Below are 26,082 nucleotides of genomic sequence, written 5' to 3'. Positions count from 1 at the left end.
TCTTCCAACTCTATGATTCTATGATTCTATGATATCTCTGTTCTCAAACAAATGCAAAATGGAATAAGAAGAGGATGTCCTTAATCGTGGTTATTGAGTCATGGGGAGTAAATATTAACTCTGAAGACCTCAAGATCATTACCATTTTCCGCCAGCAGATGTAAGACTTGCAGCGGATGATAAGGTGCTGCCCTGAGTTGCACTTTTGCCCGTCTAATAAAGCACTAACTATTCCGATGCTCATCAACTCTCTGGAGTTACAGATGGAAGAACAATCCATTATAAATGGATTTATACATGGAGCTTGGCTGTTCTGATCCCATCGAGCTTCGCTCGCTTTGAGTGCCCACTTATGCCTGAGTCGCCCGTGCGTTGTCAGTTACAATTACATGAAAAGATTGTATGCAATTATATGCTAATTAAGTAGAAAGATACAAATATTATACATATAAAAGAGTCAAGCTTCATGCTGTAATGTCCTTCTGCATCATAATTATACAGTGCAGGTTATTTTACTGTTGCCATATGTCCAGTGACAGAATTAGTGTCCTAGGTTATGTCAGAAAACATGGAGTATATATACCTCTGGTTGCGAACGGGATCTATTCCGGAGCCCCATTCGCAACATGAGCAGAATGGGACACTATAAATAAGTCAGAAATTAAATCGTCATAACAAAAGGAACAAAAACCGCTATGGAAAATCGCATGGAAGTTTTCTTTGCTCTCCAGCACCCTCTGGTGTTGCATGTTTATAAGGCATTCAGAACACGTGTTTTTTTGACTAATGTAGCTGAGTCCTTGGTTCTTGCCCACAAGGACATCCAAATGGCCACAGCCTTCCCACAGGAACTAAAAGGCAGAAATCTGGTATACAGGCAGTCCGAATCACCAGATTTCTACTGAAAAGGGGACTTTAAAAATATTTAACAACCAATGCATAAAATAATATCAACAATATTAGCTGCCGCTCTACCAGAAAGCAAGCCACTTGCTAAGGAATGGAAGAGGGCGTGGGAATTACAGTACCCCATCACACGCTTAAGCCAGCTCAGATTAGATATGAGGGGGACGTTATTTAGGGCAAGGGAGCTGTTCTAGAATGGAAACTGTATTTTACTAGTATTTATATTTGTATTACTAAATATATCATCATCATCATCATCATCCTGCAGCCAATTGGAAGCCGCGGAAGCCGTGGAAGCCATGCCGGACGTTCAGCTTCCAAAAGAACATTCGAAAACCTGAACACTCACTTCTGGTTTTTGATCGTTCAGGAACCAGAACATTTGACTTCCAAGGCATTCTGGAGCCGAGGTACGACTGTACTTATTGATACGCCGCTTTTTCCCCTGACAGGGCCTGCCCCCTGACAGATAAAAATAGCTAAAAACATAGGCGTAGAAAACAATAATTAAAAATAAATAAATAAAACATTTATAGTATTAAAACTATGTATATATGTAAAATATCTGTTTAAAACATACAGATAATTGCAATAAAAACAGTACGGTCCCAACCCTTTCATTAAAAACAGTCCATTCCCCAAAAGCTTGTAAGAATAAGAAGGTCATATACACATGAAGAATCACAGAATCGTAGGGTCGGAAGGCACTCCAAAGGTCATCTAGTCCAGCCCCCAGCAATGCAGGATTGTGCGTGACCTCTGTTGCTTTTGCCTTTCTCTTCCAGGCTAACCCCTTTGCAAACCTACGTAATATGAGGTTTCTCTGTGTAATGATTTACTCAGAGCTCTTCAAAGGGCAACGACCAGTCCAACCAGGTGTGTGCCAGGAGAGATAGCATGATAACAAGTGAAAACTTCCAGCTTTTTCACCTGTTTGACCTCTGAAGCCACTTCACACTTTCCTTTGCGATTGTTCGTTCTTTTTATCAGTCGCTTATCATGCCTGCCTTCCTCTGAGCAGCTTGCTGTGTGGGTTGCTCAGGTGCCAGGAAGTGAAAGTGGCATAGAAGCCCACGATAAAACACACATGAGATCCGTTCCACTAACAAATTATGGGTGGACAGATGGCTACTTTCCTTTACTGAAGCATGCATCTGAGCGCTCAGTAGGCAAACTGGCTGGCAGTATCAAACCGGGTGGGAGCGGGGGGGATTCTGTACTGCTGATTTATAAAGGTAAAAGTAAAGGGACCCCTGACCATTAGGTCCAGTCATGACCGACTCTGGGGTTGCGGCGCTCATCTCGCTTTATTGGCCGAAGGAGCCGGCGTACAGCTTCCGGGTCATGTGGCCAAGCATGACTAAGCCGCTTCTGGCAAACCAGAGCAGCAAACGGAAACACCGTTTACCTGCCCACCGGAGCAGTACCTATTTATCTCCTTGCACTTTGACGTGCTTTCGAACTGCTAGGTTGGCAGGAGCAGGGACCGAGCAATGGGAGTTCAGACTATTATTGTGATGGCCTGGGATTCCGATTCGGAGGATGAAACAGAGGAATCCCGGCCTGCACAGGAGTCCCCGCCTCCAGGGCCGGCTGAACTGGGGCCAGGCCTAGATGCTGAAGAGCCTGCACCTGTGGCAGTGCATCAGGAGCTGGCCCCAGGTGAAGCCCTTCTGGCCCCAGAGAGGCTTGACGACTCAGTGGCCACAGGTGAGCCTCCTCCAGGGCCCAGTAACCCTTCGGCCTCTCCTGATCTGCAGAGGTTTAGAGCAGAGAGGCGAAGGGAACTGGTTGCCCCCAGGAGGAGTGCTCGCCTTAAGGCCAGAGGAGGCGGGGCTCCTGGGGGCCGGGACCGCCCCTGGCCTTAGAAGAGGATAAAAGCCCAGTCAGCCCGGCCCCAGGTTGCGGGAGCAACGTCGTTGTTGGCTTCGGACCTTCCTGCGTTCTTGATCCCTGCTCGGCCTCCTGTTCCTGACTATCCGGTACTCCTGTTCCCTGCTCGGCCTCCTGTTCCCGACCATCCGGTGTTCCTGTTCCCTGCACAGCCTCCTGTTCCAGCGTTCCTGTTCACCGCCCGGCACTCTGCCTCGGACCTTGCCCCTCTTCGTGTGGACTTTGCTACACCCAAGGTACCTTACCCCCGGGACCAGCACAGTTTGCTCCCGCCACCTCCCGCACTCCCCCTTCGTCGGGGTGCGTTCGGGAAGAGCCAGAGGCCATGGCGGAACAGGCGGCTGCACTGGTGGCTTTGGCCCAGGAGAACCAGGCCTTGTCTCACACCGTGCAGCAGCTCAGTGACGCGGTTGAGGCACTTCAGCAACGCTTGGAAGCCCTACCGGCTTCTGGGGCCGACGCCCCGGCTCCGGGCAAGTACCCAGTGGCTTTGCCTGAGAAATTTGATGGAGCCCCGGCCAGCTTTCCCATGTTCCTGGCCCAGGCCAAACTGTATATTCAGGGGCGAGCCCGGAACTTTCCTGACGACCGTACCAAGGTGCACTTTTTGATTAGCTTGTTAAAGGACCAGGCGGCCAAGTGGGCGTTGCCGCTACTCAGGCAAGACTCCCCCTTGCTGGCAGACTATACGGGGTTTTGCAATCGTTTGGAGGCCGCGTTCGGCAACCCCCAGAAAGAGAGTCAAGCCAACCGGGCGATTCGGCATTTGAAACAGGGCAAGTCCACGGTGGCCACATATACCACGGAGTTCCGGCTGTTGGCACAGGACTTGACCTGGAATGACTCGGCACTGCGGGACCAGTATCTCGAAGGGCTTTCGGACGAGGTACTGGACCAGTTGGCCACAATGGAACGCCCCACCACGCTGGACACTCTCATTCAACGGAGTCTACAAATAGGCGACCGGTTGGAGGATCGTCGTCAGGCCCGGGGTCGCCGACACTTCCAGTTCACGGCACCAGCTTTTTCCGGCAGCCCCACGGTCACAACTGATTTAACGGAGGAGCCTATGCAGCTCGGGGCAGTGCGGCCACGCCTTTCCCCCGCAGAGAAGGCGCGGCGTCGGGATGGAAATCTCTGTCTTTACTGTGGCGGAAGTGGACACTTCGCTCGGTCCTGCCCTGAGAAACGCCAGCCGCAGGGAAACCGCCAACCCCAGTAGCTGATGGCCCTAGCTACCGGGGGTCCCAAACCGTACAGAATGGGCCCGCACCAATGGACTTGCAACATCTTATGGTTTCGGTACGTTTATACCCTCCAGGTGGGCCCTGGATCCTCACCCATGCTTTGGTAGATTCAGGGGCAACCCGCTCCTATATGGACGCTGCTTTTGCCGCCCATCATCAGGTGCCACTTCGGAACAAGCCAGTACCGGTCCAGGTGGAAGCGATTGACGGACGACTTCTGCGTTCAGGTGCCGTTACTCAGGAGACCCAGCCTCTGGTCCTGTGTCTCCAGCAGCACCGGGAGTTGCGAACTTTGGACATTGCCTCTATGCCCCGCTTCCCCCTGGTGCTCGGGATGGACTGGCTGGAGGCCCACAACGTTCAGATTGACTGGGTCAAACGGACCGTGCACTTCCCAGACCCATGTTCCCATGCTCAATCCGGAACGCTGGCGGCCGCGCCCTCAGAGGAGGCAGCACCCACGCTCCCAGCCGTATACCAGGACTACCAGGACGTGTTCGAGGAACGGGGGGCAGACCAGCTGCCGCCGCATCGGCCTTTTGACTGCGGCATAGACCTCCAACCCGGAGCGCCTTTACCAGTGAGTCGCTTATATTCCCTAACAGAGCCAGAGCGCGAGGCTTTGCAGGACTTCTTGCGCAAGAACCTGGAGCGTGGGTTCATTAGGCCTTCCACCTCGCCCACCGCGGCGCCGGTGCTTTTTGTTAAGAAGAAATGTGGGGAACTCCGCCCTTGCCATGATTACCGAGCCCTGAACAAAATTACCGTCCCAGACCGGTACCCCTTGCCCCTTATCTCGGAGCTGCTGGAGCGGGTGCAAGGGGCACAGGTGTTCACCAAGCTGGACCTCCGGGGGGCCTACAACTTGATTCGGATCCGAGCCGGGGATGAGTGGAAGACAGCGTTTGGGACCCGGTACGGGCAGTTCGAATATTTGGTTATGCCTTTCGGTTTGTGCAACGCGCCTGCTGTGTTTCAACGCTACATCAACCACGTGTTTCAGGACCTGTTAGACAAGTACGTGGTGGTGTATTTGGATGACATACTGATTTACTCCCGTGACCCGGCTCGCCATGAGGGACATGTCCGGACCGTGCTGCAGCGCTTGCGTGAGCACCGTTTGTACGCAAAGCTCAGCAAGTGCGAGTTCCATCAGCGGACTGTGGACTTCCTTGGTCACCGGCTCTCTCCAGATGGGGTGCAAATGGACCCGGGGAAGGTGACAGCGGTTCAAGAATGGGCGGCACCCCGGAACCGCAAGGACCTACAGCGTTTCCTGGGGTTCGCCAATTACTACCGGACCTTCATCGCTGATTATGCTCATCGCACCACCCCGTTGACCCGGCTACTGCGCCCAAAGACGCCGTTTTCCTGGGACAAGGAGGCAGAGGAGGCGTTTCAGGGGTTGAAGGCCTGTTTCCAGAGGGCACCAATCTTACAACATCCTGACCCCTCTCGACCCTTTGTGGTGGAGACCGACGCTTCCAGTACGGCTCTCGGTGCCGTCTTGTCTCAACAGATTGGTCCTGAAGCGCCACTCTTGCCCTGTGCCTTCTATTCCCGCCAGCTCCTACCAGCGGAGCGTAACTATACTGTGTGGGAGCGGGAACTACTGGCCATCAAGGTAGCCTTTGAGGTCTGGCGCCACCATCTTGAGGGGGCACGACATCCGGTGGAGGTGAGAACCGACCACCGGAACCTGGAGTACCTCCAGACCACCCGCAAGCTGAACCAAAGACAGATCCGGTGGGCGTTGTTCTTTTCCCGGTTCCAGTTCCGGATCCGCTACATCCCTAGCTCTCAGAATCAGAAGGCGGATGCCCTGTCCCGGAAACCTGACGACAACGCAGACACGGTACAGAAAGCAGAACCCACCACGATCCTACCTCCGGCTGCATTCCTGGCCACCCAGGAGGCGCAGCCACTGCAGGTTCGGGTGCGGGAACAGCAGCGGGTCGACGCTTGGGCCCAGGAACGACTCCGGGAGCTGGCTGAAGGGTCCAGCCCACAGTATCCGGGGCTGGTCCTGCATCAGGGCCTTCTGATGCACCACGGTCGTTTGTACATCCCGCCAGGGCCACTACGGCTGGAGGTTCTCCGGATGGCCCATGATGCCCCAGCAGCGGGGCACTTTGGACGGTATCGGACCACCCATCTGGTCAGTCGAGAGTTTTGGTGGCCCCGCCTGAAGGCTGACGTGGCTCGCTACGTCGCTGGTTGTGACGTCTGCCGGCGCGCCAAGGGACCTACCGGGCGACCCCCCGGCCTACTTCAGCCATTGCCAGTTCCACCGCACCCTTGGCACACGGTTTCGTTGGACTTTGTAGTGGACTTACCCTCGTCTCGTGGCTGTACCTGCCTTCTGGTTTTCTCCGACCATTTCACCAAGATGGTGCACTGCGCTCCCTGTCCATCTGTACCCACAGCCAAGGAAACTGCTCAGCTGTACCTTCAGCATGTCTTCCGCCTGCATGGCCTACCTGAGCGCGTGGTGTCCGACCGGGGCGTTCAGTTCACATCCCGGTTCTGGCAAGCACTACACCAGACCCTCGGGACGGAGGTCTGCCTCTCGTCAGCCTACCACCCACAGACCGATGGCCAGACGGAACGGGCGAACGCGGTGCTGGAGCAGTACCTCCGGTGTTACTGCAGCTACCAGCAGGATGACTGGGTCGACCACCTGGCATTGGCGGAGTTCGCCTACAATAACGCGGTGAATGCGTCCACCCAGCAGACCCCGTTCCAGGCCAGTTATGGTTATCATCCACGGCTGTTTCCAGAGGTGCTGCCGACATCCGCAGTCCCGGCGGTGACGGAGTGGCTTCAAGAGCTCCAGTCCCAGCAACAGCTTTTGGTGGAGCAACTGCACCAGGCCAAGGAAGCGTACAAGGCCCAGGCCGACCGCCACCGCCAGGTGGGGCCGGAACTTCGCGTCGGTGACCTGGTTTGGCTCTCCACTCGCCACCTCCACCCCTCTCGACCTTCGCGGAAGTTGGACGCCCGCTTCACCGGCCCGTTCCCTATCGTAGACCAAGTCTCTCCTGTGGCATTTCGTCTCCGGTTACCCGCAACCCTGAAGGTTCACCCGGTCTTCCACAGGTCCCTTTTGAGTCCGGTGGCCCCACCCGACGAGTTCCACCCGAACCGTCCCCGACCGCAGCCAGTGTTGGTTCGGGGAGAGCCTGAGTACGAGGTGGAACGCATCCTGGACTCCCGATACCGCAGGGGGAAGCTGCAGTATCTCATTGACTGGAAGGGGTACGGACCGGAGGACCGTTCCTGGGAACCAGCGGCCAACGTCCACGCACCTGCCTGCCTCCGAGAGTTCCATGCGACGTACCCCGGCAAGCCGGGTCCGGACCCTCGGTTGAGGGGGGGGCCTGGGAGGGGGGATGGTGTGATGGCCTGGGATTCCGATTCGGAGGATGAAACAGAGGAATCCCGGCCTGCACAGGAGTCCCCGCCTCCAGGGCCGGCTGAACTGGGGCCAGGCCTAGATGCTGAAGAGCCTGCACCTGTGGCAGTGCATCAGGAGCTGGCCCCAGGTGAAGCCCTTCTGGCCCCAGAGAGGCTTGACGACTCAGTGGCCACAGGTGAGCCTCCTCCAGGGCCCAGTAACCCTTCGGCCTCTCCTGATCTGCAGAGGTTTAGAGCAGAGAGGCGAAGGGAACTGGTTGCCCCCAGGAGGAGTGCTCGCCTTAAGGCCAGAGGAGGCGGGGCTCCTGGGGGCCGGGACCGCCCCTGGCCTTAGAAGAGGATAAAAGCCCAGTCAGCCCGGCCCCAGGTTGCGGGAGCAACGTCGTTGTTGGCTTCGGACCTTCCTGCGTTCTTGATCCCTGCTCGGCCTCCTGTTCCTGACTATCCGGTACTCCTGTTCCCTGCTCGGCCTCCTGTTCCCGACCATCCGGTGTTCCTGTTCCCTGCACAGCCTCCTGTTCCAGCGTTCCTGTTCACCGCCCGGCACTCTGCCTCGGACCTTGCCCCTCTTCGTGTGGACTTTGCTACACCCAAGGTACCTTACCCCCGGGACCAGCACAATTATTGTAGAACTTTGAAAAAGTTCATTGCAGCAGAAAAGGAGCTTCCTGGACAGGTGTGGAGTTGATGCAAAATTCCATCTCAGAATATTAGATCTAGCCAGCTCAGCAAGTCATGGTGATGTTCACACGCTGGATATCTCTTTATCCAGGAGTTAAAGGGTGGTGCAGGATACAGGAGCGGAGCAAGGGGGTGCAGTGGGGGCGGGATGCCCCGGGTGTCACCACTGAGGGGGGTGACAAAATGCACTCACCGTGGGGCCTGTAGCACGCCCGAGCCACACGTCTCTCCTGGGATTGACACAGTGGCTTGGGTGCCTGCAGGCTCTGCGCTGCCCCAAATGGTCTGCCCACCGCCTCCCCCTCAGCTGTAGGGTGGCTGAGTGGGAGGAGGCAGGCGGACTCCTCGGAGGCCCCACGGAGCGTCCTGCCCCGGCTCAAAAAACCCCCCAGAAACACACATCCAGAACACGGCTTCTCACCTGCTCACATTTATGATAGTTGTTCAATCTGAATCTTTGCCTCTCCCACAATAGGAAGGACACCAAACTCCCGCCTTTCCCCTCTTGCCCATCCGTTGCCATCTGATCTTATCCAGTATCCTAGAATGGGGACTGAGAGGCTGACCTCTGACCTCCCAACACTCACTTGACCCAGACGCAGACCTCTGCTTATCTGCTGATTGCCTAGCGATACTCTGGCTGCCTTCCAACTCTTCCTCTTCTTGAGTGCTAACAGAGTCTCCCCCGGGAAGTGGGGTTGAACTGCCCTTTCCTGATTCTGTCAGCCAGCTCTCATCTGCAGAGTCAGTCCCTTGTTCACTTTGTTCAATTTCTGAGTCTGATGCCACATTCCTGACACCAGGCTTCCCACGGATATCTGACTGGCTACTGAGAAGAGGATGCTGGGCTAGATTCATAGAATCAAAGAGTTGGAAGGGGGCCTGCAAATCATCTAGTCCAACACCCTGCAATGCAGACAATATGCAGTTGTCCCCTCTGGAGATCAAACCTGTGACCTTGGCATTATCAACACCATGCTCTGACCAACTGAGTTCTTTTTATGTTCTTCGTATGTTCTTTGGCTTCTGAACATCAGAAGTTTCACACTAAGTGAGGTGTCTTGAATTATGGCGACTCTGACAGACGAAGAGCTAGTACCCAATATTGTTCTTTTGGTTTGCAATCTTAATCTTTTGGTTGCATGCCAGTTAACATAACTAACATAACATAACTAACTAACTAACATAACATAAGAAGAAGAAGAGTTTGGATTTGATATCCCGCTTTTCACTCCCTTTAAGGAGTCTCAAAGCGGCTAACATTCTCCTTTCCCTTCCTCCCCCACAACAAACACTCTGTGAGGTGAGTGGGGCTGAGAGACTTCAGAGAAGTGTGACTGGCCCAAGGTCACCCAGCAGCTGCATGTGGAGGAGCAGAGACGCGAACCTGGTTCCCCAGATTACGAGACTACCGCTCTTAACCACTACACCACACAGTTCAATAGCTGCGGGTATCAAAGATGGAGGGACAAGACCCTTTACTAAGTGGACCACTCCGCTCTGTATCAATGCAGTCACCAAAGGTGCTGGACCCATCCTCTGTCTGGCACCTCCCCCCCCCCCCCAGCGAATCCTCTCCCCAGCTATTTTCAGTAACTTGATCAGTCTTGATCCATGATAGAGGAGCAGTAGGGTGGGCAGGTGGGAGACGTGTGCCAGGACACATCCCTACTGTTTCCCTCCCTTGCAAATTCCACCCTTCCCGTTTTGCATAATGGAAGAATCTCATTATGTGACATTGAATACCCAGCCCCACCCTGTGACTCAAAAATAATCTGACAGTGAGAAAGGTGCAGACATTTTATAAATAGGTAGCTATTTTTGTGCGTGGCTACGAAAATGTCTGGGCCAAAAAAAGGGGAGAAAATAAGCAGAGGTTTGGCAAATTTTGGCTGAAGAGAGCTTAAGATTCAGAAGCCACTGGTACCCATAAGTCATCATAAAATCATAGAATTGTAGAGTCAAGAAGGAGGGATCCCAAGGGCCATCTAGCCCAACTCTGAATCACAGAAGGTACAATTTAGCTACGTACTGGAGCCAGGAATAAAGAATTAATTGAGATACAAGTTCAAGATCAGAAAAAAGACAAAAGATTGTTTTGTTGGGCTGAAACATAACAATGCTGATGTCCTGTATGACAATGATAAGTAATATGAATGAAGAATTGTAGCATGTAGTAGGCATACGTTAAAATTGTGTCCAAGTGGGTAGTATTTTTAATAGCACCAGGACTTCTCCTGCACAAATTGGTGTAAGTCCAGACAAAGGGCAGATCACATAGGAAAACTGGTCCTGAATGGTGGCATTTCAGACTGCTTATTGGGGCATTATCTATATAATTTTTATTCAAGTTTTAAAATTATTCAGTAAGAAAACGGGGGGTGCTCTTAGTTGCTCATTCTTCAGCTTAAAGAGAAGAAAAGTACAATCTATCCTTAAGATAATAATAATAATAATAATAATAATAATAATGATAATGGTAATTACTAAATGGAGCCAGGAATTGGCCTCTGAGTCGAGCCAAACCACTTAGCTTAATACTTACAGATGTTTTCTGTCTCCATGAGACATTGGCAACCACTAACACAACAACTTATCCAGCAAAGATATCCAAGAAGTCAACTGCGGATGAGGGAGTTCAATGGAAAAGGGGTGGAGGATTGATATAGGCTCTATTCTTGGCTTGGATGCTCATTTATGACCTTGGACACGTCCCTTAATCTCTCTGTGTCACGTCATGCCTCGTGTATTTCCCACTGGAGCGATGCTTCTTCATATCACACTGCGTTCCAATTTCCTTCAAACAACTGGATGCTCAGAACAGGCTATAAAGGCTAAGATTTATTTGGAGGGAACTCACCAGAGGTTTTTGGAATCTTATAATTTGCTTACTGATAAAATGCAGAGGTTGAGAGGGTTGCAACCAGCAATTTTTGTTTGCAGTCCTTTGCCTGCTCTGCTAGGAGTAAACTGGTGGGAGTTGTAGCCCCAAACAGCTGGAGGGCAGGTTGGAGAAAGCTGGTGTAGTCATCTAAGAAAGAAGGAAAGCAACCGCTATACTAGCTGGAGCTGATGGAGCTGAAGTCTGAAACATCTGGAAGGCTTCTGTAGACCTTTTAGCCCCAATTACTAAACTGAATCCCCTGGTTAGGGCCAGTAAGCTCCTGAATGCCAATTTCTCTTGCGCAAACTATGTGGAAGGCCTATTCCTTCAACGTCTTGCTTGTGGTCATCTGAGAAACATCTGGCTGGCCACAGTTGGAAAGAAAGGATGCTAGACTTGACCGGTGTTCTTCAACTTTGGGTCCTCAGACGCTACTAGAATACAAGTCCCATCCTCCATGGCTAAGCTGGCTGGGGATAATGGGCATTGCAGCCCAACATCTGGGGACCCAAAGTTGAAGATCACTGGTCTAGACAAAACTTGACTCTGATCCAGCATATTTCTTCTCATGTCTCCCTCTGATGTGTTTACATTACTGCTCCCCCAATGGCTGTCTGTGTTAAAGTGAGTTGAAGTACATTTTTCGGCCGTGGCTCCAATCTGGTGGAAAACTCTGTCACAAGAGACCAGGGCCCGCGGGACTTGACATCTTTCCGCAGGGCCTGCAAGACACAGCTGTTCCACCAGGCCTTTGGCCAGGGCACAGCCTGACTCCCTCCCTCGGCAATCTTCGCGGAGGTCTGGCCCAATGGTTGCCAGTGGCTTGAATTAATTAATTTTATAATGAATGATTTTAGAGTGTTGTTTGTGCTGTACTTTTGTACTGTTTTATTGTTATTAGCCACCCTGAGCGGCTATTATTATTATTATTATTATTCTTTTAATTTTAAAAAATAAATAAAACTAGAAGAAGAAATCTCAGCATGTTGGTAAGAGATTAGTAAAGTACCATGTTCTTGATTATCCTTCCCCAAAAGGAGACAAACTACGGCTTTCTGCTCAGATGAAACTTTCCGCTTTCCATATGAACCTATCCAGACCTTGAGATCACCCTCTGAGGCCCTCCTTCATGTGCCTCCTCCCCGAGAGGTCCAAAGGGTGGCAACACAAGAACAGGGTGTTCTCTGCAGTGGCCCCACATCTGTGGAATGCTCTCCCCAGGGAAGTTCGCCTGGCGCCTTCATTATACACCTTTAGGCGCCAGGCAAAACAGTTCTTTTTTAACCAGGCCTTTGGTTGACCGGATCAACATCCCATACCCTTTTAAAATGTGGCTTTTGGGGGGGGGAGTTATTAGTTTATTGCTTTTATTTCTATCTTATATACTGTGATCTTTTTATGTGAACCGCCCAGAGACCTCCGGGTATAGGGCGGTATATAAATTCAAGTAATAATAATAATACTGTAATAGTAGTAGTAGTAAATGTAAAGGTAAATGGACCCCTGACCATTAGGTCCAGTCGTGGCTGACTCTGGGGTTGCAGCACTCATCTCGCTTTATTGGCCGAGGGAGCCGGCGTACAGCTTCTGGGTCATGTGGCCAGCATGACTAAACCACTTCTGGCGAACCAGAGCAGCACACGGAAACGACGTTTACCTTCCTGCCGGAGCGGAACCTATTTATCTACTTGCACTTTGACGTGCTTTCGAACTGCTAGGTTGGCAGGAGCAGGGACCGAGCAACAGGAGCTCACCCCATCGTGGGGATTCAAACCACTGACCTTCCGATCGGCAAGCCCTAGTCTCTGTGGTTTAACCCACAGCGCCACCCACGTCCCAGTAGTAGTAGTAGTAGTAGTAATAATAATAATAATAATAATAATAATAATAATAATAATAATCACCCTACACCAATTGGGTGCCCTCCAGATATTTTGGACTAAAATTAGTCTTAGATATTGGCCAGTCTACCTGGGACTGATGGGAGTTGCCATTTAAACACCTGAAGGGCTGTTCTAAACAGTCTTCAAGGGCAGTCCTCTCACTAATGTAGACACACTACAGCTTGCTCTGGTCCCAGTGCGCTCTGACCACTGGTATTTGAAGCTGAGGACATATGACGTTAGCCACAATCCCTAAGTATACTGTAATTTTTTGAGAAATGCTGCTGTTGCATGCACTTTCTCTTAAACCAGCTTCCACAGGATTCTAAAACATAAGCTATGGTGTTCCTCGCATTGTGAACTCTCTTGTAAACATATATTAATAGTATCGGGACTTAGTTCCCTTCTGTGCATTTATTCAGTGGAGTGCAGAAACAAAGCACTCACCCAGCTGCACCAACAAACGACCAGTTTGCCTTAGGACTCCTTCTGACCAATTTGTCATGTTTGTTCTTGAGGGTTGACAGCAGGGCCAAGCGCTGGTTTGCTTTGTGGGAGGTTGTCGAACTTGGTAGCTGACATGTCATGTCGCCTTGGCGTTAATTCACCGGCTTCCAACTGGAGAAGGCGAGGTGCGCTCCCTAGGTTTGCAGAAGGGGGGAAAACACAAACCCCGTTCCTTTCAGAAGCACCGCCGGAACAGGCCCGTGTGCAATAAACAAACATAACGTAAAGGTTTAGCCCAGAGAAAAGTACACCTGGCATAGAGCTGCCTTCTTTTTTTAAAGAGCAAATCAAGGTCCATCTTCTTTGCAGCTTGATTTGCAAGCATTACCTGGTGATAAGCAGGTCAACCTGGTGATAGCAGGTTCAGCTGCTGTCAATGGCACCAGAGCGTGCTAGATTCCCCCTCACATGCCGGTCAGTTTGCAAGCCTAATATGAAGAACCAACCCATGTTGTTGTTGTTTAGTCATTTAGTCGTGAAAACCATAGCTTTAACTATACGGACCTTTGTCGGCAAGGTGATGTCTCTGCTTTTTAAGATGCTTTCTAGGTTTGTCATTGCTTTTCTCCCAAGAAGCAGGCATCTTTTAATTGTATCCTACTATACCACCCTAAATGGTTCCCATAGTCTAGCACTGAAGCACCTTACCTCAAGGTTTATAGGCTGCTCCATCTTGTACGCTGTGAGGAAGAAGAGGAGTAGATGAAGAAACCTGCCAGGCGATTACTTGGAAGCTGTGATGTATAGCTTTTGAAAGAGGCATAGCTGCTATCTAAGTTTGATTAGTTACTCCCAAAAGATGCGATATTTCGAAATGAGTATGGTATGCGGGCAGCCTGTGGGCCTCTGTCCAATTCCATTCGGGTGACAGGCGACTTTGTTTTTCCTTTACAGCTCAAACAAGTGTGGCTCTGGATGCCCGGCCTCAGCTATGGATGCTGAGAATGGATAAACTGAAACTCCTTGGGGTAGTTGACTCCTTGCTCATGTAACTCTCTAAAACTGATTTCATGTAGGTGGTAGGAAGGGGGAAACACAGGAGAAGAGGGTAGCAGAAAGAGAGAAAGGAGAATGGAAAGAGAGAGGAAAGAAAGAAAGAAAGAAAGAAAGAAAGAAAGAAAGAAAGAAAGGCTAGTATATGCCCCAACAATTACTCCTGAGGTAATATGGACGCGGGTGGCGCTGTGGGTTAAACCACAGGGCCTAGGGCTTGCCGATCAGAAGGTCGGTGGTTTGAATCCCCACGACGGGGTGAGCTCCCGTTGCTCGGTCCCTGCTCCTGCCAACCTAGCAGTTCGAAAGCACATCAACGTGCAAGTAGATAAATAAGTACCGCTCTGGCGGGAAGGTAAACGGCGTTTCCGTGTGCTGCTCTGGTTCGCCAGAAGCAGCTTAGTCCTGCTGGCCACATGACCCGGAAGCTGTACACCGGCTCCCTCGGCCAATAAAGCGAGATGAGCGCTGCAACCCCAGAGTCGGTCACAACTGGACCTAATGGTCAGGGGTCCCTTTACCTTTACCTAATATGGACCTAGTCAGAAAATAGGTTGTCCATGCCTATGTTAAGACTTTGCTTGCAAGTACTTTGGAATTTGAATGGCTCGGTTTTGGCTCCCGAACGATCGAAACATTCTTTGGAACCCGAATGTCCGGTGCAACTTCTGTGGTTTCCAATTGGCCTCAGGAACTTCCCGCAGCCAATTAGAAGCCGCATCTTGGTTCCAGAACGTTTTGGAGGTCAAATGGACTTCCGGAACGGATTCCGTTTGACATCCAAGGTACGTCTGTAATCAGTGCACATTATTTGTTTGATGGTGTTTTGTGCAAACACTCCAGTTTTGCACACCCAGGTCTTTAGTGGCTGGAAATGTTGGAAACACATGTGCTGTTTTACCACAGCATTGCTATTTTATTTCCATTTTTGTAGGCTATGTTTACAACAGATCATAGGTTGCTTTGCAGCCAAGCTGGCTAATCATTACCTCTCCCTCTTTTTTTAATAGACCCCCTGTTTCTGTGCCTTAAACTTGATCTGCAGATAATCAGCAAGAATTACTCCTTATCTCCAGGCCATGAGAAAGTTCATTTGCTGATTTATACATGTTCGGGTTCACCTACTGGTTTCTATTGACCTTGTCCACAGTTAAAGGGGCAGAAACAGGCCAGGCAGAGTTTTATTTTTACTGCCAGTTGGCAACGCTGAATGTAACATGGCAAACAGCCATTTTTAATGCAAGATAGAATAATAAACTCAGACGGGGCCATTTAGACCCCATAATCCTGCCCCCTGTTTAACAGCAGGAAACTCAAAGCTAGAACCCAAACATCAGATGAAGCCAAATGCTAGAACGTTCAAGACAAACTATGCAACTAAACTATGGAATTTGCTCCTTACGGTATCTTGGAAACTGTAGCTTACTCCCCTCAAACCTACAATTCCTAACACCCTTTAAAAAAAATACAGTTCCCAGGATTCCTTGGGGGAAGTTACATGCTTTAAAAGGTATGAGGACTTAATTGAACTTCTCTATGTGGCTCTGCGCTAACCGTATAAAACTTCCCTACTTAGGAAAGTATATGGATGCGAAGCTTATGAGATTACTTCTCAGTTTTATGCTGTGGGATATTTTGGGTAGTGTGGTGAGAGTGCTGGAATAGACTCCAATCAGCTGTGAAACGCAATGGGTGACTTTGGGCCAGTCATTGCCATTCAGCTTAACTTACCTCACAGGGTTGTCATGGGAGTAAAATGGAAAAGAGCCATGTACGCCATTTTGAGCTCCTTGGAAGAAACATTGGATACAACTGTTAACAGAGAGAAAGAGAAAGAAAGAGAGGGGGGGGGAGAGGGAGAGAGAGAGGTGATTCAGTATTGTTTTCATATTTGATTTTAAATGCTGGTTGCATTCTTCCTTGGGCTCTTTTGGAAAAGCAAGGGGTTTTCGTAGGGGAAAAGGTCAAATGGAAATAGTGCAAATATATGTCTTGCCTTCACACATTAGGAAGGTTTTTCATTCTTTACGCTGCCAGACACCCCACTTTTAGAAGAAAAAAGTAGCTGTTGACCACAAAGAATCCTGAGCTGGAACACAGAAATTGCCTCAGGAAGAGGAAGGCTGATATAACGATGAGCAAATTTGCTGTTGTTATTGTTATGATTATATTTATTTATACACCGCCTTTTTGCCTTACTCAAGGTGGCTCACAGATGAAAAAAGAACAGCCAAAAATATAGGGGGGAAAGCACAATAACAATTAAACATTAATAGAATTAATACTACACACACACACACAAACATCCCACAGATACAGATGATATATTAAAACCATACAAATTCAACAAAACAGCATGACACCAGTCCCCTCATCAAAGCAGTCAGCTCCCAAAAGCCTGTGGGACGATCAAGACTGTCATTGCCAGATAGCAAGGATAGAAGGAAGGAAGGAAGTAGTTTAGTTTCTCTAGGGAGGGAGTTTCAAAGTCCGGGGGGCAGCCACCGAGAAGGCCCTCACCCACATCCCACCTAAGGGTGGTGGGACTGAGAGAAGGGCCTCCCCGAAGACCTCAGAACCCAGGCAGGTTCACATGAAGGAAGAGGGTCTTTCAGAAAGCTTGGACCTAAGCCATATGGGGCTCTATAGGGCTTTGAATTGTGCCTAGAAACAGATCTGTAGCCAGCGGAGCTGTCGTAACAAGGGAGTTGTATGTTCCCTCTAACCATCTCTGGTCAACAGTTTGGCTGCAGCTGTTTTGTTTTGTTTACTTGTTAGCTGGAGGAGACAAGGGATTGCTTTGTAATGTGCATTTTCCAGAGCAGGATCAAAGAGACCTGCATTGATTTCAGGTGGGTTGGTTAGGTTGATTGCCGAAGAATTGATGCTTTTGAATTATGGTGCTGGAGGAGACTCTTGAGAGTCCCATGGACTGCAAGAAGATCAAACCGATCCATTCTGAAGGAAATCAGTAGGATACAGGAAGATCTGGCCCATGAGGTGCCATTCCTTCAGGTTCTCCTGCTCTGGTGAACTGAGAGGGAGCTGTGCAAGAGATCAGTTGCGCTCGCCTGAGCTCTTGCACACCTCATCTCCCTTTCATTGCAACAAAGTGCCCACGTAGATTTTTTTCTCTATGAGTGGGATTTACCAGCACATGTACCAAACTGCCCTGAATTGGATTCACCGTCTTGTTGACCCAGGCGAAGAAATGTGTTTTGTAGAATGCTACTGCCAGTCTGGCTCCTCCAAGACCCCCCTCTGCGCACCCAGAGTCACGGGATTAAAGCCATGGCAGCATCAACTTCTTGCCACACTTCTTTTGCTCCTTACACGATTACAACTCCCGACAATCCAAAACACAGACTGGCCCAATTAAAACTAATTAGCAGGCTCAGGGGAAAGTATATTGATGAGGACTGACCGGTGACCAAGCAGCGAAGTGAACAGTCAAGCCTTTCTCCTACCACCCTCTGTGGAATGAAAGTTGTGTGTGTGTGTGTGTGTGTGTGTGTGTATGTACACACCACGTCATTGTGAGGAAGTCTCATCCAAAACTCCCACTCTATTTTCTGTGTACAGTGGTACCTCGGGTTACATACGCTTCAGGTTACAGACTCCACTAACCCAGAAATAGTACCTCGGGTTAAGAAGTTTGCTTCAGGATGAGAACAGAAATTGGGCGGCGGCGGCGCAGCAGCAGGAGGAGGCCCCATTAGTTAAAGTGGTGCTTCAGGTTAAGAACAGTTCCAGGTTAAGAACAGACCTCCGGAACAAATTACCGTATTTTTTGCTCTATAAGATGCACCAGCCCACAAGACGCACCTAGTTTTTGGAGGAGGAAAACAAGAAAAAAAATATCCTGAATCTCAGAAGCCAGAACAGCAAGAGGGATCTCTGCGCAGTGAAAGCAGCAATCCCTCTTGCTGTTCTGGCTCCTGGGATAGCTGCGCAGTTTGCATACGCTCCATAAGACGCACACCTTACTTTTTAGGAGGGAAAAAGTGAGTCTTATAGAGCAAAAAATACGGTAAGTACTAACCCGAGGTACCACTGTATATATAAGCTGGTCCTTTCTTAATTTTCTTTTTATTGTTTACAATCATGAAATGCAAATACCAGTTTACAAATACCTCCCTCACTTCGGCAAGTGTGTGATTACAGAACCACAGAGTTGGAAGGGACCCCAAGGGTCATCTAGTCCAACCCCTGCAATGCAGGAAACACAGCTAGAGGTTCCCAGACATATGGCCATTATTCTCTATTGAAAAACTTCCAGTGAAGGAAGTAGCTTATTCCCCTGCGGAACAGTTCTTCCTGATGTTTAGTCGGAACCTCCTTTCTTGTAACTTAAAGCCAATGGTTCGAGTCCTACCCTCCAGAGCAGGAGAAAACAAGCTTGCTCTGTGTGGCAGCCCTTCAGATATTTGAAAATGGCTGTCATATCACCAGTTTTGTTCTCTTCTCCAGATGGGGAGACATCAGTAAAAGGAAACGAACTGTCATGTGAATGCTGCTGGAGCCTAAAACCTTGGTTTGCTGCTGCCAGTCAGTGCAGGTTTGCTTGGTTTACCAGTCAGTGCAGGCAATACTGAGCTAGATGGAAGATGGTCTGACTATTAGACAGTTTTCCAAGTTCCTATTGATCATTTGCAGGGATGCGGGTGGCGCTGTGGTCTAAACCACTGAACCTCTTGGGCTTGCCAATCAGAAAGTCGGTGGTTCGAATCCCCTCAACGGGGTGAGTTCCCATTGTTCGGTCCCTGCTCCTGCTCACCTAGCAGTTTGAAAGCACGCCAGTGCAAGTAGATAAATAGGTACCGCTCTGGCGGGAAGGTAAACGGCGTTTCCGTGCACTGCTCTGGTTTCGCCAGAAGCGGCTTAGTCATGCTGGCCACATGACCCGGAAAAACTGTCTGCAGAGCGGACAAACGCTGGCTCCCTTGGCCTGTAAAGCGAGATGAGCACCGCCACCCCAGAGTCGTTCACGACTGGACTTAACTGTCAGGGGTCCTTTATCTTTACCTTTTTATGGATTATTTAACTAAATAGGAAATAGCAAGCCTTTCCCAGGGAAATGGGTCTGTTTAGCCTGGTAAAGAGGAGACTGAGGGGAGATACAATAGCCATCTTCAAATACAGTGGTACCTCGGGTTACAGACGCTTCAGGTTACAGACTCCGCTAACCCAGAAATAGTACCTTGGGTTAAGAACTTTGCTTCAGGCTGAGAACAGAAATGGTGCTCTGGCGGCACGGCAGCAGCGAGAGGCCCCATTAGCTAAAGTGGTGCTTCAGGTTAAGAACAGTTCCAGGTTAAGAACGGACCTCCAGAACGAATTAAGTTCTTAACCTGAGGTACCACTGTATCAAATATCTGTCACATGCAGGATGCAGCAAGCATGTTTCCTCCCGCTTTGGAGGGTAGGACCCGAACCAATGGCTTCAAGTTACATGAAAGGGAATTCTGACTAGACATCAGGAAAAACTTTCTGACAGTAAGAGCTGTTGGACAGTGGAATTGACTCCCACGAGAGCTGGTAGACTCTGCTAGCTTGGAGGTTTTCAAGCAGAGGTTGGATGGCCATCGGACATGCATGATCTAGTTGAGATTCCTGCATGCGGGGGGGGGGGGGGGTTGGACTAGATGACCCTCAGCGTCTCTTCCAACTGTACAATTCTGTGGCTCTAACTGCATCACTGCCAACACATCCTGGCCCCAGCTGCAGCCAAATTCCTTCGATTTCAGGTGCAACCTTGGAGATTACGCAGAGCGCACAGCGCCTGGGAACCTCAGCTCCGCCTTCTCCTTTCCTCGCTCTGTCCCCCCCCCCCCTCTGTCTCTCTATAAGCTCATAAGGATCTCTCTCTGCTAAAGAACAACTTTTCCTCTTTCCTCTCCCTTCCGTCCCGGAGCACCAGCGTCTCAACCCAGATGGGGGTCGAGGACGGAAACTGGGAGGCGGAGGCGCCTCGGGGCTCCGTTCCGCAGCAGCCAGTCTCCGGGTTGCAAATTTGGTTACTTGATCTGCTTCCTGGGGTTTGCTTTCGCTTTGCAGGGTCGCCTCCTCGAAGGCTGCTGGATGCACTTGCCGGCTGGTGATGTGACTGACAGGGCCCTGATCCGGGCAGAGGAAGAGGCGAAAGTAAGCAGCGATGGCTCTTTGTCATTTTTATCCTTTTGCATTTCTGGTCCGGGGAGAGGAGGACAGAGTTTGGGGTGGGGGGCCTTTTGGGGAGGGAGCCGTTAACCTTCCTTGCAAAGGGAGCCCCCAGCCCCGCCCCCAAATCCCATCCCATCTATTGGTGGCGCTGGCAGGACCCGCCTTTGCTCAGTGCTACCTTTTGCATGTGTGTGCCTTTGTCTCGAAAACAGCTCAAGATCGACACAGGCTGCTTTGTGCAATGATGCTGATGATGCCCACGTTTAGCAGAAGCGTCCTTCGGCTGGCAGGGGCCACGCTGCGGCTCCAGGTGTTCAGCTCCCCCCAGAACAGATGCTGCTACTCTGGAGACGCCTACCCTTCCCCCACTAAAGCCAGGGGGGTGAAGAAGAGGGGCTATGACATCACCAGGAACCCCGATCTCAACAAGGTTAGACTAAACCTCTCTGTTCTTGCTTGGAAGCTTTTCTTCATTTTTGCAATTATTTATTTTGCTGAGAGAGAGAGAGTTTGCATGTGTGTATATCTTCTGTTAATAAAATTCTTATTTTGTCGCTGCTGTGGAGTCCACCTCGTCTAGTTCTTCCCAGGTATGTTTCCTCTTCTTGATCTCACAGTGCTGCATGAAAACTTTTATCAAAGTCTGGAAGAAGCAAGGAAACCTAACACTGTGCAACTTTTCCTGCAAACTGCCCCAGGTTTCGATTTTGTGCCCCCAACCAGCTTCCTGGTTTTGATACTCATTCATACCAATATCATGGGTCATTGCTGTAGCTTGTGGATCAGCAAATCTTTTTCAGGTCTTCGTGGTCTCGGCATTATGCAAGAAGATAAGGAGAGGCCTCCTGGATCAGGCCAAAGGCCCGTCTAGGGCCGCATCCTGTTCTCACTGTGGCCAACCAGATGCCTTTGGAAAATCCAAAAGGGCCTGAGCTCAACAATGCAATGCCCAGTGACTGGTACTTATGGGCCCGTCTCCTTTGATACTGGATGTGGTAGAAAACCATCTTGACTAGTAGCCATTGATAGGCTTGTTGTCCATCCTGGTTGAGGCAGAGAATTCTACCCTTTTAAACTATGTGATATGTGAATAAGCCATGAATATTGCAACCTTCAGCTTTTGGGGGGGCAAACCCAGGTTCTGGTATTATGAGAGAGGGAGGAGAAACCTCATTCCATCCCATTTCTCCATGTCACACACACATTCTCTATCGTGTTCCTCTGTATTGCCTACTGTTTTCCAGCCCCCAATAGTCTAACTGCACTTATGATAACCTGCACAGGCTTTAGAATCAGATAATAAAGTGCACATAATTCTGTCTCTCTGTACCCACCCCGCAATACACCTCCACCACCAGTTTTCTGCTAGTTACCTATTAATAGGTGAATGTTTCAGATAATTGGTGTTTGTTGGGTTCACGTCATTCCTAGAGTGGATATCTGTTGGCCAAATAAGACTGAAAACATTTTGGGCTTGTTTTGGAAATAAACACACACTCATAGCTGCAGTGCTGAGCATTGCTCCTGGAAAGCAAGTAGCAGCCTTGAACTAGGATTGGCCGGAGACATTTAGCTGCTGGTGTCGTCTCCCCCCTCCCCTCCCCTCCCCTCCCCATGCCCCCAAAGTGCACACTATTAAGTAAAGTCAAGGTGTCTTCAGAAGCAGCAGATCTCCCCGACTGTAAAAACACAACATTAATAAGCTAAAAAACTAATCCCACTATGCCAGAGGTTTTCAACCTTTGCGGGTCCACAGCTCCCTTGGCCAACTATATTCTTTCTGTGGCACCCCTGTGGGGCTCAGGAGCCCAGTTATGCCACCCCTTGCCTGCAGGGCCGGCAGCCCCTCACCCCTCTTTGAACACCCTCCCTTGTGGAGTGTTCCCTCAGCCTCCTCTCTTCTCCCCTCTACTTGGGAGTCCTCTGGGCAGCCGCTGCTGCTACTCCTGGTCTCTGGGCCACACACCTCCTGCCCCAAAGAGAGGTGCCTCTTCACACTGCCCCACAGGGGCCTGGGAAGCACCCCCTGGCCAGCCCCAGAGGCACCATTTGCCTGGGGAGCTCGTAGCCAGGGCTTCTGCAACAACAGCCGCGACGCGAGAGGGCATCTGAGGAGGGAGTGAGGGAAGGAAAGAGGGACAGAGGCCAGTGTTGCCCGCGGCACCCCTGACTATCATTCAAGGCACCCCAGGGTGCCACGGCACACTAGTTGAAAACCACTTCACTATGCCAAAATGCCTTCTCCCCATTTGGAGTATACTACCGGACCATGAATTATGGAGTGTCCTGTGGCCGCTAGCATCAGACAAATGCAGGATGCTTCAAGAGTGGAAGCAGTGTTAGAAACTCAGGTGTATAAGCTAGGCGCTAAATGGTTCCTTAAGCCAGGGTTACCATGTCCAGAACGGAATGTGTAGTTGCCATTTTTGGACAAGGCAGCCCTAAAGTCTTATTTCCCAACAGGACTTTTTGGTTCCTGAAATTCATTCTGATTGTGCTGATAAAACAGAACTGATATATAACTCTACAGGATGTGTTGCTAGTACAGTCGTACCTTGGATCTCAAACGCCTTGGGCTCCTGATCAAATCGACTCCCGAATGATCGAAACCCGGAAGTGAGCGTTCCCGTTTTCGAACATTCTTTTGCGTGCCAAACGTCTGACGGGGCTTCCATGGCTTCCGATTGGCTGCAGGAGCTTCCTGCAGCCAATCAGAAGCCAAGCCTTGGTTTCTGAATGTTTTGGAAGTTGAACTGACTTCTGGAACGGATTCCGTTTGACTTCCAAGGTACAACTGTATGTGAAAACCATATGCGCTTTCAGATGGTGTAGATGTCTGGCACCATTCTGGCACCTGGGCATCTTCATTTGGCCGATAGCCAGGTGCAGAATAAAATCTGTTAAACTGTTAATCCTGCCCTGCCTCCCCTGGAATTAAGGTTTTAATTACACCCACCCTGAAGCAAGTTATTGACGATGAAACCATGACATCTTTGGATGCCAGACTCCCATAGGAATGAGAAAGCAGGTCCCAAATTCTTCTTCTCTGCCTTCATTTTTCTATGGGCAGATAGCTGCATTTTTTATTTATTCATCGCATTTATAACACCCCTCTCCTTCAAGGGGCTCAGAGACACGGGTCCCCTTCCCCATTTTATCCTCGCAACAACCCTGTAGGCTAAGGTTGAGAGACTGAGACTGGTCCAAGGCCACGTTGTGAGAGTCCTGCCTGAGTACCAGGTGGGGATTTGCACCCTGGTGTCCCAAGACATAGTCCAGCATTTTATCATGTGGTTCCCCCACTAGGACCTGAAACAGGATTGCTCCCCTGTTTACTGTTGGTGGGAGCTGTGCCTTAAGTCATCTCATTTACCCAGCTAAACACCTTTCAGTTCTTTCTGCAGGAGCTGTAATTTATGTACTTTGGAGCAAAGCTTTCCCTATCTTTTGGAGAACTGCCACTGCTAGCTTTACAGACACACAGTTCAGCAGTCAGCAGTTTTCCCTTCCTTTTTTTTAAAAAAAAAGAACGTGACAGGATATCGATATGATAGTGACTTGCCAACTGTAGGTTTTTTGTTTTTGTTGCAAATAGGTCTGCTCTGTTCAGCCACCCAAAGTTTTGCAGAAGGAAAGCAATGCAGAGCCAATCATTTACGGTAGATTCTGTGCTATTAATATTTATTAAATGTATATACAGTGGTACCTCAGTTCTTCAACGTAATCTGTTCTGGAAGACCGTTCGGCTTCCGAAATGTTTGGAAACCAAGGCACGGCTTCCCATTGGTTGCAAGAGCTTCTTGCACTCAGCGGAAGCCACATCGCATGTTCGAGTTCTGAAAAGCGTTTGAAAACGGAAGCATTTACTTCCGGGTTTCCAGTGTTTGAGAACCAAAATGTTTGACAACAGAGGTACCTCGGGTTAAGTATTTAATTCATTCTGGAGGTCCGTTCTTAACCTGAAACTGTTCTTAACCTGAAGCTCCACTTTAGCTAATGGGGTCTCCCACTGCCACCGCACCACCGGAGCACAATTTCTGTTCTCATCCTGAAGCAAAGTTCTTAACCCGAGGTACTATTTCTGGGTTAGCGGAGTCCTCAACCTAAAGCGTATGTAACCTGAAGTGTATGTAACCCGAGGTACCACTGTACTGCCATTCATCCCTAGATCAGTGGTTCCCAAACTTTTTCAGACCACTGACTCCTTGGTTCCAATAAACACATCCCCAATTCCCACTACTCTATAAACATAAAAAATATTATTCAAAATAGAACTAATGGACCTAAGTCAGTTATATGGGTGATACTCTGTTGTGTCTCGTCAGCACAAGGATTTCCACTTAACACATTGGCATTTCCCCCCTTGCTCCTGCTTTTTGTGCCCCATGCCCTCCCCAGATTTGCTTCACAGTGTCGGGGGAACCCCTACAACAGATTTAGGGGGTGCACAGAGTGAGGAGACAGTGGGAGAAGGTTCTGTTGCACAAGCGGAAATCTTTGTGCTGATGGAACGTTCTCCTTAGTGCTGCAGTGCATTGTAGTGGTTAGAGTTGTCAGACTAGGACAGTCGATCATGAAGCTCACTGGGTGACGTTGGGCCGGCCATTTGGTCTCAGCCTTACCCTACCTCCCAGGGTCGTTGTGGGTATTCATTGAGCAAGGGGGGGAACCATGTAAACTCCCTCGAGCTCTGTGGAGGGAAAAAGTGTGGTACAAATGCAATAAATAGATAAACAATGCATTGGCTTCAACCCAGAGGCTTTGATCTTGAAAATGACTAGCATGGGATGCAGCACACAGTAGGGTTTTCTTGCTAGAGGCCTGTGCTGTTGTTCTTGGGTGGCAGGACCAACCTCTGTTGTGTGATAGTGGAGCTGTGAGCAAAAGGATTTAGACGTTGTTTTAACAAATCTGCGGCTTCAGGAAGAGGGGCTTTCCTTGTCTAAGCAAAATCAAGGTTGGATAAGGCTGAAATAACGGCAGTGTTTTGCATGGCAAATCCCTGCTTTCGTTTCCTATTCAGTGACGTGTTGCCAGCGCAACTGTCAAAACTTTGAGCTCACCACCATGGTTCTCACCCGAATGTCTTCTCCCTCTGCTCTGGAAGAGGTTAACTTGGGGACAGGCCAGAAGGGAGTGCGGCCCTTGGGTTGCAAAAATTTGCGTCACCCCTGTCGAAGCTATAGATCAGGTTTCTGGTGTTCATCAGTATGCGGATGATACCCAGCTCTACCTCTCTTTTAAATCAGAACCAGTGAAGGCAGTGAAGGTCCTGTGTGAGTGTCTGGAGGCGGTTGGAGGATGGATGGCAGCTAACAGATTGAGGTTGAATCCTGACAAGACATGAGTACTGTTTTGGGGGGCAGGAGGCAGGCAGGTATGGAGGATTCCCTGGTCCTGAATGGGGTAACTGTGTCCCTGAAGGACCAGGTGCGCAGCCTGGGAGTCATTTTGGACTCGCAGCTATCCATGGAGGCACAGGTCAAATCTGTGCCCAGGGCAGCTGTTT

The 26,082-nt window shown here is 49.8% G+C and overlaps 1 protein-coding gene and 1 long non-coding RNA gene across 2 annotated transcripts in view; both read left to right on the top strand.

Annotated features, from left to right (window-relative positions):
- Positions 1 to 12,541: 12,541 nt before the first annotated feature.
- LOC310675891 overlaps positions 12,542 to 26,082 on the top strand; it is a 96,105-nt gene continuing 82,564 nt past the window's right edge. Inside the window, exon 1 of the long non-coding RNA XR_014510287.1 lies at positions 12,542 to 12,867. This is a non-coding gene — a long non-coding RNA (uncharacterized lncRNA). The remainder of the gene's footprint in view (positions 12,868 to 26,082) is intronic.
- ME3 (malic enzyme 3) overlaps positions 20,440 to 26,082 on the top strand; it is an 86,317-nt gene continuing 80,674 nt past the window's right edge. Inside the window, exons 1-2 of the mRNA XM_083436522.1 lie at positions 20,440 to 20,555; positions 20,786 to 21,003. Coding sequence (XP_083292648.1) covers positions 20,815 to 21,003 — 189 coding nt within the window. The 5' untranslated portion in view covers positions 20,440 to 20,555; positions 20,786 to 20,814. The remainder of the gene's footprint in view (positions 20,556 to 20,785; positions 21,004 to 26,082) is intronic.

This window comes from Podarcis tiliguerta (assembly GCF_965153285.1).
Source record: "Podarcis tiliguerta genome assembly, chromosome: 4".
Lineage (NCBI taxonomy): Eukaryota > Metazoa > Chordata > Lepidosauria > Squamata > Lacertidae > Podarcis > Podarcis tiliguerta.
The sequence above is the reverse complement of the archived record's forward strand: the minus strand, read 5'-3'. Positions and strand labels throughout refer to the sequence as shown.